The sequence below is a fragment of the Eubalaena glacialis genome, chromosome 12, assembly GCF_028564815.1.
Source record: "Eubalaena glacialis isolate mEubGla1 chromosome 12, mEubGla1.1.hap2.+ XY, whole genome shotgun sequence".
Classification (NCBI taxonomy): domain Eukaryota; kingdom Metazoa; phylum Chordata; class Mammalia; order Artiodactyla; family Balaenidae; genus Eubalaena; species Eubalaena glacialis.
Genome location: NC_083727.1, coordinates 8,852,383 through 8,867,151, shown reverse-complemented (window position 1 = coordinate 8,867,151; position 14,769 = coordinate 8,852,383). Strand labels below are relative to the sequence as shown.

Sequence of the window (14,769 nt, the reverse complement as noted above, 5' to 3'; positions counted from 1 at the left end):
GTGGAGGGTGGGGAAGGGCCCTGGGGAGTGTGAGCTCTCCCCGTCTACAGCCGTCCTGCCGCTGAGACGTTCTTCCACATTCCTCTGTTGTGTATTTAGACGGAACCATTATTGATGCTACGTTAGTTAAGTCTCAGGTTGGTTATCTGTGCTTTGAGAGATGTGGACAATGACCTGATTTCAATAAATGTTCAACAGTTACCCCGGTCTCCCTGTGCTTATCAAATAGCGAAAATTATGGCCTTGTTATGTGCGTTTCAAAGGGAAAAGAAGAACGTGGTGGGTAGTCAATTCCTACCATTCTGCCGTGGAAAACCGTTTCTGGAGGAGGTCAGCCGTCCCCACAGGGTGCTGAGGGGTGCCCGTTTCCGGTGGGTCAGCGCTAAGGTCACCCGAGGGCGGCCCAGCCCCACACAGCGTGGCTGCCAGGCTGCGTGGGCCCCGAGTCCAAGAAGGGCTGCTCCAGCAGCACCTGCCCGGAGACACCTGGCGCCGCAGCCTGCCGGCCTTGGGTTCATCCTCACAGGACATCTGAAAGGAAAAGGACCGAGCAGAGCGTGGAAAGGTAGGACGCGAGTGAGCAGAAGCGGCGCCGAGTGCGTGCGGACACCTGCCGCCTCTTCAAGGACGTGGCCGGGAGAGGAAGGGGGTCGGAGCAGGTTCTGCTCGGGGAAGGACTGAGATGCTGACCGGGTCAGGAGGGCCCTCACGGCTGGAGTCTGAATTAGCAGAACAGCCTGCGAGTCCTTTTCCAAACAAGCAGCTCTGATAGGAAAGTCAAATTGCGCATAGTCAATTACACGCACAAGGAACACTAAAAGTAAAAAGCCATTTTCCCAGATGAGATTATAGCAGTTAATCAGCTTCATTACTGCCCTCAGGTCACATCAGATTAAGTGCTATGGTTACATGGTTTTTAATATGTAATTTTTATTATTCTGTAAAAGGTAACAAAATATACAGAATGAAACTTTCCCTTTTTTAAACTAATGTTACAAACCCACATTATCACTTACATATAAATACTATACTCTACAGCTGATCATTATTTAGGTGTATAAGTCCAACAATGTAGCCCTCTAACTAACTGTTAAGCAAAAAAGAAAGAAAAAAAATTATTCAAGAATACAGTCTCCTGCATTAGTTATCCTGAGTGATGGAATGATCACAGGATTTCATCAACTGAACTGAAGGCCTGGAGGAAGGAAATCATGTGGGCAAGTGTGTGTGTGAGAGTGCTTCAGACTTTTCAAAAATTTCACCCTTCAAAAACCAAATATACAAAGATGCGTCCTTCACAGAAATCAAGAAGAAATCAATTTCAGCTAATTTCAAATAGAAAAAAGTATGGCACAGAATAGAAGCCACGATGTGGTTTTAATTATATGGAATCTCGTATCACACATGCCAGCACGGAGTTAGTTATTCAAACATTACAGGCATCTTAATTGATTCAGTCCTGCTCCAAGCATAAAACAGGAAGTGATTTAATAATAATAATAAAAATAAAAATCAGGCCTGTTTGGCACTATGATACAGTTGGGAAAAATAAACTCCCAGCCCTAGAACATTCCCACTGAAATAACTACTCTCTTTTTAAAGGGCCTGGAGGACGATGAGGGCTGTAGGTTTCGAGAACGATCAATACAAGTACGCGTTAGAGTCGGCCAGCGGCCCTCGCTCCGCCGAGCCCGGGCGGCGGCACCCTTCACATGGCCTCGAACTCGTCGATGCGCTGCTTGGTGTTGCCCTGGCGGATCTGACGCAGCGTCTTGTACTTGTCCCGGCCTTGCCTCATGTTCTCGTTGTGGATGATGTCGTTGTGGGTCCGCTTGTTCTCGTCTCTGGCCTGGGACAGCTCGCTGGTCAGAGTCTGCAACGCGAAGCAGCCTCGGTCAGCTCGACGCCCCACACGGAGCCCGCCCCTCCGGGGGGAAGGGGGCCCGGCCCGCATCGCGCTCACCCTCAGCTGCCGCTGCACGCGCTCGTTCTTCTCGGCCTCGGTGATGCGCTTCTCCTCGTTGCGGTCGTCCAGGATGCCCTCACTGGACAGCTCGGCGCTGTAGCCCGTGTACTCCGTGCCCTCCTCCTGCGGGTTCTCCTGGACATGGTAGTGAACGGGCTCGTACGCTGGGGGCGGAGGCGGCGGGGGCGTGGTCATCACCAGGTGTAGCTCCTCTTTGGTCTTTACCAAGTCATCCTGGGCTTCTTTGGCCTTTGAAAGAGATTAATGGACAGCTGAGAACCTTTCACGGGGAACCTCGTGTTTGGACCATTTTCTTAAGAGCCACCTTTTCTCTACAAGAAGGCCCACAGTCCGTGCTAATAAGAGAAGAAGGATTCCGCTCCCTCCCTCCCCCCACCCCCTTCTCCTGGGGGCTGGATGTGCGTGGCCTGAAGCAGCAGAGAGCTGAGGGGCCAGGAATGTGGCTGACCAGGTGGCCCTGGTCTGTGCAGCCTCTTCCAGGTCTGGGGACCCGGATCCCCTGACCAGGTATCAACTGTGCCCACGGCACCAAGAGAAACTGTCACGCCAGGTCTTGACATTTTTCTAAGTACTATAACTTTTTTACGTTTGTAGTCCTTGTATATGTTCACTGCATATACTTTTGGAAAAAAAAATTGTTAAAGAAGCAAACCCTCCAGCCACTGAAGAGCACGCCAGCATGCTGGTATTCGGTTTGTTCTTTCCCTGCGCAGCCGCTGCTATCAAGCCCCTCCCGGCCTGCCAGCCCCCAGCTCAAGCCCTTCTTACCCGCCACCCAGTAGTCCTTCCAGCAACTCCTGGGGGTCCGCACACTCACCCCACCCACCTCGTCACCATCCTGACCCCGAGACATGCTTAGCTTGTACCCGTTTTGTAACCAGTTCCTCTCATTTAATACTTTATAAGGAACACTTTCTCCGAAAACCTAAGGACTGAAGTGTTCTGCACACAGCTAGAGTTGGGGGATGGGGCGGGGGTGAAGACCCATGAGGGGGAGGTGCCGGCCGTCCCCAGAAGGGACCACCGCGGAGGGGGAAGCGTGGAAAGAGCTGGGGAGGGGAGAGGAGCCCCACGGCCTGGCCGTGGTCTACACTCTGAACCCGACCCACAGCGCAGTCCCGGTACGCAAGGGGGCTCCCGGATGGAGGAGACAGGCGCCCCGACGCCGGAACAAACGCGGTTCTCACTATTACAGCGAAAACTGACTAAAGCCCTGGGGGTCCTTAAAAGTCGGGTACTGCTCGTCTCGATCTGCAAGGAAACCGAGCCTCAGAGGCGAGGCCGCCGGCCCGGCAGAGCCTGGAGACCCCCAGGATCCAGGTCTCCCCACGCGTGCGCCACGCGCGAGGACCGGCGCTGGGAGCGGCAGGAGAGCTCCGCGCAGAGACCGTGGCCGCCGCTGGGGGCAGCCGCGTAACCCCACACAAAGCTAGCGCCTGACAGGTGCGGCCAGAGCACGGTAAGCAAGTGGCTCTCGGTTCCCCGGCTGACCCACCCGCGTCCTCGCCAGCGCTCACCCGGAGCTGCCACGCCTCCACCTCGTCCTCCTTGCGCCGCCGCGCCTCCTCCAGGAGGGCGATCTTGGCGGTGTACTCGGCGAGCTCCGTGGCCTGGGAAAGAAGCAGGAGCCGAGGTGATTTCCGGGACGCTTGCGGCAGGCCACTCGCGAACGAAGGGTCACGTATTTTGGTACATGGCGCCGCGTCCCCGTCCAGCGGTGTCCACCCGCCGCCCGAGGGCCAACCGCCGCAGGGCCCCTCCCCACGGGCCACCCTACACCCTCAGGCAGGTCACCTTACAGCCCCGATACCAATTATTATAAGGCAGGTGTCACTTTTTCAGTGCCCGAGGCAGCCTCTCTGTAACTGAGCACCGTGAGGCCGCGCCCCCTACCAGCTGCTCCTGGCTCTTGATCTGGTCGGCCGCCTGCCTCTCCAGCTCGTCCTTGGCGTGCAGCGCGGCCAGGCGCTCCGCCTCCAGGCGCTCGGACTCCGCCTGCGCCCGCTTCCTCTCCTCCTCCAGCGTTAGTGCTCGCTGGATCTGGTCCGAGAGCTCTGGACACAGCGCAGAAGCAGAGCTGCTCAAGGCTCCTGCCAGGGACCCCGCAGTCTTGCCCCGAATTCCCACCCAGAGGGGAGCGGGTGGGACACGAGCGTGAACACACCAACGCTGCAAAGCGGTAGACCGAGTTCCACGGTGCCGGGACCTCTTCTCCCCGGGACACTGAAGGGAACGCTCACGGTGGTGAAACCGCCCTCCCCCGGCCCGGCCCGGCCGCACCCTCGTGGTGCTGCCCTCCCCAGAGACGCGCCCGGGGTTGCAGCTTATAGCGGGGGAGATGCAGCACAGCTCCGGTGACGGCAGGCCGAGCACTCTATCTCACGGGACCTGAACATCCTCGTCAGGAACGGGGAATAATTCAGCCCTCACCTCACAGGACTGGGGGGCAGTTCAAAAGGATGACTGTACATAAAGCATTCAGCACAGAACCCACACAGGTGTTAATAAAGTACAGAATTATTTTCTAATCCAAACCACCATTTTATCATGTCTCTTCTGGGATGTGTATCCTTGGGAGAGGGTTCGCTCCCGGTGGCGTGTGCGCCGACCGTCCGGCCCTCCCACCACAACCCGTTCCGGCACGGCGTCCACCGGGAGGCCCCGCCCACCTTTCTCCGCTTTCCTGGTTTTCTCCTCGTAGTCCTGAAGCCTGAGCATCAGCTCCTCCTTCTCACGCATCATCTGTTCTTTTTCTCTCTCCACCGTTTCTCTCCTTTTCTTCTCGGTTTCCAGCTGCTGCCTGTTCCCGGGAGGGGCAGAGGCGGCACCGGAGGCTCAGACTCCACACAGCAGCCTGGTCGTCCCAGCAGGCGGCCCTGCCTGGAGCCAGCCCCTCACCAGCCCAGGCACACGAGGGGCAGCTGCATCTTGGTTACCGGCTGTCCCCAGAGCCTCGTCCAGGCCCCGGGCCCGTCCGTCCAGCAGAGGACACGGGTGACAGCACGGAGCCCAGGTGCCCTGACGGCTCTCCACCTCGGGCTCGGGCTCTGCCCTGCCCACAGCGAGGCAGCTCCGAGGGCTGAGCCGCGGCCCCGCAGACTGTGACGCACCAGCCCTCCTGCGGGGAGCGGCGCAGACACGGCTGTCCCGTCCCCACGGCCCGCCCTGCCCCGCCCGCCCCGCCGCCCCGCCCTGCCCCGCCCGCCCCGCCGCCCCGCCCTGCCCCGCCCGCCCCGCCGCCCCGCGCGGCCCTGCTCACCGCTCCAGCTGCTTCTGGTGCTTCTCCTCGCGGGCCTGCGCCTTCATCTGCTGCACCTCGATGGTGTCGGGCTTCCTGCGGCGCATGTACAGCTCGTGGTTCCCCATGCACAGCTGCAGGATCCGCTTGTTAATTCGCAGGCGGGGGGCATAGAACACGAAGTCCTGCAGAAGAGAACAGGGCAGACTGCGACAAGGGGAACGCCTTCCTTTGGCTTTCTTCTTCCAAACCCGACTTCACCCACGTCTGGATACCTCTTCGAAAAGGACAAACGTAGCAGAGAGTAGGGGCCAGAAAGGGGGTTCAAGGTAAAGCCGCTGACCCCGAATGACAAAGAGCTGTTCCTGGTGCCGCGGGGCGCACGTTCTGCAGGACGAGCAGAGCGAGTGAGCGCACTGAGCCCCACGGCTGGGCCACAACGCGGCTCCGGGCCCAGTCCCACCTGGCCTTCAGGCGAACAGCCTCGTCTGGCCTCTCCAGCCCCACAGCCCCGTCCGTCCCCGATTCCTGCCCGCACAGCACAGCTTCTCCTACTTCACTGAGCTTCCGTCTCCTCCGCCTCGACCTTTCGCCTCCCACGCTGCTACCAGCGCACCGCTAGGGTCACTGGCGGAACTTCGATGCCAGCCCGTCAGCTCCAGGACCAGGTGCAAACGCCCTGGCCTGGCGCAAGTGAAGGCCTTCCGGCCCTGACCCACCCCTCGTTCACCTAAACTGCACTCTTTCACACCGTGAGCACGTCCTCACACAGTCCCTCCTACTGGGCATGTCATGTCCAATCCCACACACCCGAGGCCACAGCACTTCCACGAGATCTCTCCTCCTCCGTGGCTGTCACTTCTGTGCCCCCTGCACCTGATGGAGAGGTCAGCCACGGTGATGTTGGTGCCTTACCCCGCTGGCTTGTTCCGCTCTCTCTCTCCCCCACTAGACGATCAGCTCCCTGGAGAGCTGGGCCACATTCATTCATCTCTACGTTCCCAGGACCAAACCAATGTGCCCAGGGAACAACTATCTGCTGGCAATTGACACTTCATGCAGCACTGTCGCATCTGACCCCATGATATTGGGCAAGTTGCTCCATCACTCGGAGCGTCAGCATCTTCAGCTATACAACTAATGGTCTTGTCGTGAGGATTAAATCAGAAAATGTTCACAAGGACTTAGAAAGGCGTCTGGCACAATGAAAGCTGGCTGACACAATACGCTCACTCAGACTTCGGGCTGCCTTACAAAACCGCTACTGGAAAGCCTTCTTAAAAACAAGAACAAAATCACAGCATCCAAGAGCTTCATGGCTTGTGACCGCACGAGTCTGGGACATGGATGACACAGGGTCTTGTTTCCTAGCTCCTGATTACCCGTGGAATTAACAGAGGCGACAGAGGAGCAGTATAGTTTAGAAACTCCTGTTAAAAGCTATTGGAAAAGGCCCATCTGCTTCCTCTTCCTGCTTTCCTTTCTCTTCTGAGGCACAGGGCCCTCAGCATCCAGATGCCGACCACTGCAACAGGGAGAGGGTGGCTGAGACCAAGAAGCAGTGCTGCATGTCCCACAGCGACTTCCAAAACCTACAGGAACACGCCGGGCAAGCTGATCAACAGGCCCAGGAAGGGCCTGCTTAGTGCCTCAGTCTGTACACCTGTCCAAAAATGCTCAGGAGAGAGTAATGTCAAGCCTGAGAGCCCATGGACCTCCTGGGGGGGGGGCTCTCCTTGGGTTTTCACACACCTGTTATTAAGTCATCGGGTTTCCCAGGGAGGTGTCTGCGGAGCTGAGAGAAACGGGTATTTTTATTACCCACCTGTCTCTTATTACACAAAGAGAAAATAATCTCTTGTTACGGCTGCACAGCCATGCTACCCAAATGGGTCTTGACTGTGGTTCCTAAGTATTTGTAAAGAAACTCTAATTAGCACGAACTCCTCTTCAGAAAAATGTCACTTAAAAAATATCAAGGAGGGCTTCCCTGGTGGCGCAGTGGTTGAGAGTCTGCCTGCCAATGCAGGGGACACGGGTTCGAGCCCTGGTCTGGGAAGATCCCACATGCCGTGGAGCAACTGGGCCCGTGAGCCACAACTACTGAGCCTGCGCGTCTGGAGCCTGTGCCCCGCAACAAGAGAGGCCGCGATAGTGAGAGGCCCACGCACCGCGACGAAGAGTGGTACCTGCTTGCCGCAACTAGAGAAAGCCCTCGCACAGAAACGAAGACCCAACACAGCCAAAAATAAATTAATTAATTAATTAAAAAAAAATATCAAGGGTCAGAACTGCAGGTGACACTCCCCACAGCATCCGGTTGCCTGAAGACAGGGCCTGCGAACACCAGAGACAGTGAGAGCATCCATGGCTTCGCGGGAGGTGGAGGAATCCCTCGTGCCGCCTTTGAACGAGGCCAGTTCCTGACTTCAAGTTAAAAACCGAAACTAGAAACTTTTGTTTAGAGATTTCTAAATCCACGTCTCCAACCCAGGCCTCCTGATGAGACCTGGGGCAGGCCGTCTTAACCGGCAGAGAACGACGTCCTAAAACCTGAAACCAGGCATAAGGAAAGTGAACCCAAGTCCCCAAGGACACGGGGGAGGAAGGAGGGAAGCCCTGGCGAGCTGTCGGGTGAACACGGGAGCCTCGGGGCTGCCCTCTGCGCAGGCTGGGCAGGGCCCGCTGCTGTCACGTGCAGGTCTCCATCCTTCTGCCTCTCCCATGGGGCAGGAACAAAAGGCCCATTCTAAAGGGGAGCCAGCTGTCTCGGCCCCATGAGCCACCCAGGCAAGCACTGAACAGCACAAGAGTCAAAATCACGGCCCCGAGCCGCGGCACCCGAGTGGAAGCTGCCTGGCTGAGGAGCGGGCCGGGGCTCAGTGGGGCGCTTGCCCAGGGGACCGCCCTCCATGCAAGCTCAGGAATCCCTCCCCCGGTGTGGTGACGCAACCTTCCGGGTCTCCTTTTCTGTCTTCTACGTAAAGGTGTGAACTTGGACATGTGGTGTTCTACAGCCCCAGGTGCTAAGCCTGCCTGCGGCTGCGCAGAGCAGCCCTGGGAGGTGTGCGGGCCCCAAGGGACCCGTCCTCCCAGCCAGCCCCCCACCATAAGGCACCCAAGCAGAGGACGCCTCCTCCTCCATGAAGCCCCCCGACCCACCCACCTGAAGCCATCGCCCACCCCACCTCTCATCTGCGTCCCCGGATCTGTCACTCACTACGGCTGCGCTGTTAAATTCTCTGCCAGAAAGCACGTTACTTGTTTTGTTTGTCTTCACCCATCTCTTCACTGGTGTGTACACCTCATGGGGCGGGACCTGTCCTGTTCCGCCGTGCACACCATCCTAGTATCGCACCTGACACGCAGCACGTGACCAGCAAATGTTTCTCTCTCCCTTCTTCCCCTTTCAAGTGATGGCTTCACATAAAACCAGATTATAGCAAAAGTATACTCGGCTAATTCAACCGGATGTATCGCAACTGCCTTTGCTTGGGAGCTTGTGATTATACAATATTCTTCAGCTTTTCGGAAGCTAAACTTAAACCAAATTTGAAAAAACCATACAACTTAATTCTTAAACAGTCTACCCAGAATTCCTGCTTCTGTCACTTCTTAAAAAATGTTCTGAACAATCAGTAACATCTCATGAACAGATAGTAGCCTACACAGGATCGCAGGATCTTCTCGCTCTAACTGCCCCATCTCACTGCCCATGTAACACTGGTAACACTATGACCCTCGGTTCATGGTGCTGCATATTAATGTGACCTGTTACCATGGAGCTTGAGAGTCTGTATTAAACGCTTGTTTAATTTAAAATAGCTGTGCAACTACCCATGGAGCAGGAGTCAAGAGTTTGCGAACAGCAGGAATACTGAAAGTGTCTTTCAATGAAGACAATACTTTTACACACAGCGTCCAGACCTCTGGTTTTCCCTTACTCAGGACTAACCCCTCCGTGGGAGGAGCAGTTGGACAGCAATGCCACACGCTGTCCCCTGAGCCTTAACGTCACCACGCGGTGCCCAAGCCCCGGAGGGCTCCCAGACGTGCCTCTCTGAGCCGAACGCTGTAACTGAGGAACCAAACTACATAAGACACCAAGTTCTTTCCAAACTATAATTCTGGTAAAATTCACAACAGGCTCCAAGAAGGATAAGAGAATTTCTTCAAGTGGCAGTTTTTTAAAGAACAGATTTCCGATTAGAAAACAAACTCCTGGGCTTCCTTGGTGGCACAGTGGTTAAGAATCCGCCTGCCAATGCAGGGGACACGGGTTCAATCCCTGGTCCGGGAAGATCCCACATGCCGCGGAGCAGCTAAGCCCGTGCGCCACAGCTACTGAGCCTGCGCTCTAGAGCCCGTGAGCCACAACTACTGAGCCCGCGTGCCACAACTACTGAGCCCGCGCACCTAGAGCCCGTGCTCTGCAACAAGAGAAGCCACCGCAGTGAGAAGCCTGCGCACCACAATGAAGAGTAGCCCCCGCTCGCCGCAACTAGAGGAAGCCTGTGTGCAGCAACGAAGACCCGACGCAGCCAAAAATAAATAAATTAAAAAAAAAAATTTCTCTATGTCTTTTCAAAAAAAAGAAAACAAACTCCTCACCCATTCTACCACTCTACAGTATGTATGTATGTCTTAATCTTTTGAGCAAACTCAGCTTAAAGTTTACATAATTTCCACAATGTACCGGTCTTTACAGCTATTAGCTAACAATCGGTATTCTTCAAATTCTAGGATATGACGTCCCTTTTCTAGCTAAGTCCTCCCAGGATGACTGCCCACCAGGCTCTTCTTTGTGAGGGGCCGTTTCCCACATCAGCACCGATGTGAAGGTGCCAGCGTGAAGACCACCTGCGGGGCACAGGGCAGTTAAGAGAAAAACAAGGCGCAGTCTGTACCAGGAGGAGGGGGGACGCGGGGGCCAGCAAGCCTGACGTATCCTAACGTGGCTAAGTTGCAAGGACAGCTCACCAAGTCAAAGCCCGGCCCCGAGGCTTAACCATCAGAGTGCGCGCTCCAGGGGGTACCCCACCCCAGGCCCGCTGCCTGGAGGCAGGCCGGTTTTCCACACCAATATGAACATTTCACAAGCCCAGAAATGCAACACTTTGTGAAATGCTTATCATTTAGCAAAGGTCGATGACTCAGAACTGCCCTTTTCTTCATAAGGAATGAAGACCATTTGGAAACTTAGATGACAAGAGTCCGCTGGCTTTTGACGGACCGCTGGGCTCCACCATAACCTCCTACTGCAATGCCCAGTGGCACGGCCCAAGGGGACCTTAACCCTCCATGTAACCTACTGGGAATTCTTCCCTACCCCCCCCCCCACAGGTAATTCTGAGTATCACCAGCTCCTTGTCACACAGAGAAATCTGACCTTTATATTGGAAACGTATTTGGCTGCAAAATGAAAAACAGTAACCTGTAACTGTTATGAACTTACAGGAGCCTTCTTGTCGATGGGCTTAATGACAAACTTTTTGTCATTGAAAGAGATGTTCCTGATTTCACTCCATGGGAAGCCAATCTTTGGGGTCAACCTAAGGTTAAAAAAAAAAGGTGGGATAGTTAGATGCGTACTTGGATTGGCTAAGAAAGGTCTGTAAATCTATTCTTAATTTCTTTTAGTTTAATTTAAAAAAGTACAAAGCTAGCCTAAGAATCATATTATGTAATGTACATCATAACTGAATAGTTGCTACCTGTGCTAGGTTAGCTGACAAGTGGGTGTCAGTGAGGGTCAAGCTCTAGGAAGCCTTGATATGCTCCCATTGACATTCATCTTTCTCAGTTACTACGTCCAGTCACCCCGGCTTGTAATCTTGAGGTCAACTTTGATTCCAAACCAGGCACATCCTTTCATCCTTTGTTTGAAGTATCCCTCATGACCATCTTTTGCAATTCATTCCCACATCACCACCCTAATTCCACCTCTCACATGCCAGCAGCCTCACCAACCAAGTTCCTTGTTGCCAGAACCCTACTTCCAGTCTGCTTGTCTGATTAATGTCCCTTTTGGTCAATCCATTCCCCTCCTCAAAAATGTCAACACTGCCCCCCCAATACCCCGCCCCCAGTTTCTACAGGATGAAATCCATAGTCCTTAACTTCGCATCCAAGAGCCTTCTAACCTGACCCAGCTGCCTGGTTCAGCCCACCCTTGCAACACAGGGTTCACTGCCGCCCCTCGCATGGAAGGGCCTCCCTCCTCCCTCCCCCGCCACTCCCAGACCTGCACCATCAGGCCAGCTCACTCTCCCTTTCAGCAGCCCTTCCCTTCTCAACGTGCAGTCCCTTATGCTACACAAACTATTCTTGTGTTATTTAAATTACTGCATTATTATTTAGCTCTTTGAAATGCAGGCAGGTAAGCAGTCTGATGGCAAAGATCACACCTCATGTTTCCTACACATGCTATACCCAGAGCAGCTACTCACTAATGGAAAAGGAAAGGGCTGGGTATGGGTCAAGTCCAAGGTTTCCTTACTGTATTATTGTTTCTCCCTTCAGAAAACTGTTAGCATTTGCTTAATATATTAGGTGCTCTAATGTTGGGTGCATGTATATATACAATTGTTATATCTTCTTGATGAGCTGAGGGCTTGGTATATGGATTCTGCCCCTCTAGTTCTCATCTTAGTGATGCATGCTCTCCTGGCTGGTCAGACACCTTCCCATGTCATCCTCCAAGTTCCAAGAGGGCACTCAGATCACCCACCCTAACAAAAGCCCCACTTCTGTCACTTAATCACTAGTAGTCCACTACTGGCTGAAACTCCGGATTTCTAATTAGCATTTCTGGGAAAGCTTATGGTATGATTTCAAGACCACATTGCTCTACTTACCTCATAATTTCCACCCTATTCTTCATCTCCTCCACCCTATTCTTTCAACACATTTACCATAGATACCATTCCAGAAGTAAGGACAGATCCTCAAGGAACCTTTCAAAGATGCTGCCATGAAAAACAGTCCTTGCCCATGAGCCGTAAAAACTTCCAATTTAGAAAACAGCAGGAGTGGGGAGGACTCTACTGCCTACCAACATGTTTAAATAAAAACTGATGGGCAATGTAGGCCCTGTTATGACAACACAAGCCAGGTCAAGGCAGTGGGCGTGGCCTCTGAAGGCCGGGAGTGGGCACCTAAGCCCGACAGACTTCTGGGACCCAATAGTCAGGGCACTGGCCAGGCTGTGGTTTTAAGTGTCAAATCTTTTTGATATACATCCTTTTTTTAGTTTTCTCCTATAGGATCACCAATGCCCGTTGAAATACATCTGGTTAACATGCTTCACAGCACTCAAAAAAGCATGCAGGGAGGTTGTTCAGTTATTTTATCTCCCATTGTATATGGGAGATATATATATATATACACACACACACATATATATCGTTTAAAGAAGTAATTTTGTATATAGGTCTCTGAGCACTGGCAAGGAACTCAGGATGTCACCTGGTCCTGCCATGGACGTAACCTCTGTCCTTACATGGAAAGGCCATAAAAGAGACACATCGGGTAGGCACTTGTTGCTTCAGAACACTTTCCTTGAAAACACAAGGCCAGCGTGCTGGGAAGAGAAGAGCCAGGAGCCAGCAGTGCTGCCCAGTTCTCAGCCACACAGTCAGCACTGGGGGCCAGACTTCCAACGCAACGCTCTGTTCTCTGTCTCCTAGTTTTTTACGAGTCTCTCAAAATAGTTTCTAACCCAGAAAACTTGGACCTTCAGGCTAGACAGATATCTTTCTCTCAAGGGTTGGGCATCCTGCCACCACAGCTTCCAGCTTCTGCTTTCTGCTGTACCTGCAAAGTTTGTCTTTTTAAGACTCTGAAACGTCGTATAACAATTTATAGCCTCCATAAGCATGACTGCAGTATCAAAAGATGAGGACTAAACATGAAAATTATGACTCACCCCTAAGTTAAAGAACCTCCTTTTATTCTTGACCACAGTTGGAAGACTGAAGTCTACAAGGATTTCTTTCTCTTTTTTTTTTTTTGAGTTCACTTAGAGGACACAAACAGAGAAGGACCCACAGAGAAGATTTCTAAAGGATTTATAAGTCACAAATTTTTTTTGAAGTGTAATCTTCGAATGATAGGGAACCAGAGCTCTTTGGAGAAATAGCTGATTCCAGGGCTGGAACAGGGTCTGGAGCATCTGGAGGTACCAGTATGTAAGAAGTGCCTTGAAAATAATGGGGTCAGGAGGGCCCAGGAGCCAACTCAAAGGGGCTCAGAAAAGCAAATCTCAAACAATTTTAGCTACAAAATAACAGTATAGATTATGGCCCATAGAAGAAAACACATATTAACATAAGTAACTAAATAATAAATGGAGAAGAGAAATTGGTTCCTTATAGTAGAATTCCATTAATATGTGTAAACAGAATGATTTTTTTTTAAAAAATCACCATTTCTCAAATACTACAATAACTGTTTCATGCAAGTCTCATCAATGGATGTAGAATTAATAGATAAAAGTTTAAGAAACAGGATATTCACATAGTTTCAAAGACTCTCCCTAAAATACACTTGTCAATTACGAAGGGGAGGAGAGTAGCTGCAGAGAAGCCTGGCCAGTGCCACCTTGACCTGAGATCAAAGTCAACACCAGAAGCAGGATATTCCGACACCACACGCTGCCTGGAAGGGTGCGACAGCACTTGTGTCGGATTCATGCCCAAAGCGCAAACCTCAAATCTTATCATGGGAAGGTATGAGGCAGATCCAAGGTGAGGGATTTTCTAAAGAGTCAATGATCAGTGCTCTTCACAAGTGTCAAGGCTGTGCCAGACAGACAGACAGACTTTGGGACTGTCCCAGATGGGAGGAGACTGGGGAGTGTGACACCTAATGTAGGCGGGATTCCAGGCAGATCCTGGGGCAGGAAAGAGACATTGGTGGACAGCTGATACGATGGGAACACGGTCCACAGGCAGTTAACGGCATCACATATCAAGGCGACCGTCCTGACTCTGCTCCCTGGACCGTGTTTGTGCTAAGGTGCTGACATCTGGGGAAGCTGCTGAAGGGCACATGGGAATTCTTTGTTCCTACTATTTTGGAAACCTTTTTAAAGTCTGAAATGGTTTCAAAACGAAAAAATGAATCGTTAATAAATTCAAAACGTGCGGCAGAGAGTGAGGACAATGCTCCACCCCCCGCTGGGCGTCTGGATTTCACAGGCCCGTGTCTGTCTAAAGTCAGCAAAGGAACACTCAGAATTGTGCATTTTGTTGTAAATAAATTTCACATCAAAAGAAAATCAAAACATGCTGAGCTCTAGCAAACAGTATGCATTTTGGGGGAAGTATAGCGATGCCTGCAATTTACTCTGCAACGTGGTGGGGGGGGCGGCAGCGGGGTGGAGGGCCGTGAAATGAGGACGGGGAGGGGCGTAACAAGGCCCGTGGCGACACGCTAACGGGAGGCTCGTGGCTGCGGGCACGTGGGCTTCACTGTGAAATGCTTTTCATTTTGCAGTGTTTTGAAAGTTTTCACTGAGTTTAGAAAGGTCTGGGGTGGGGGA

At 52.7% G+C, this 14,769-nt stretch overlaps 1 protein-coding gene across 1 annotated transcript in view; it reads right to left on the bottom strand.

Annotated features, from left to right (window-relative positions):
* Positions 1 to 1,358: 1,358 nt before the first annotated feature.
* EZR (ezrin) overlaps positions 1,359 to 14,769 on the bottom strand; it is a 49,384-nt gene continuing 35,973 nt past the window's right edge. The window contains 7 exon segments of the mRNA XM_061207432.1: positions 1,359 to 1,873; positions 1,964 to 2,215; positions 3,505 to 3,597; positions 3,881 to 4,041; positions 4,657 to 4,787; positions 5,247 to 5,410; positions 10,681 to 10,777. Of these exon segments, the coding sequence (XP_061063415.1) occupies positions 1,709 to 1,873; positions 1,964 to 2,215; positions 3,505 to 3,597; positions 3,881 to 4,041; positions 4,657 to 4,787; positions 5,247 to 5,410; positions 10,681 to 10,777 (1,063 nt within the window). The 3' untranslated portion in view covers positions 1,359 to 1,708.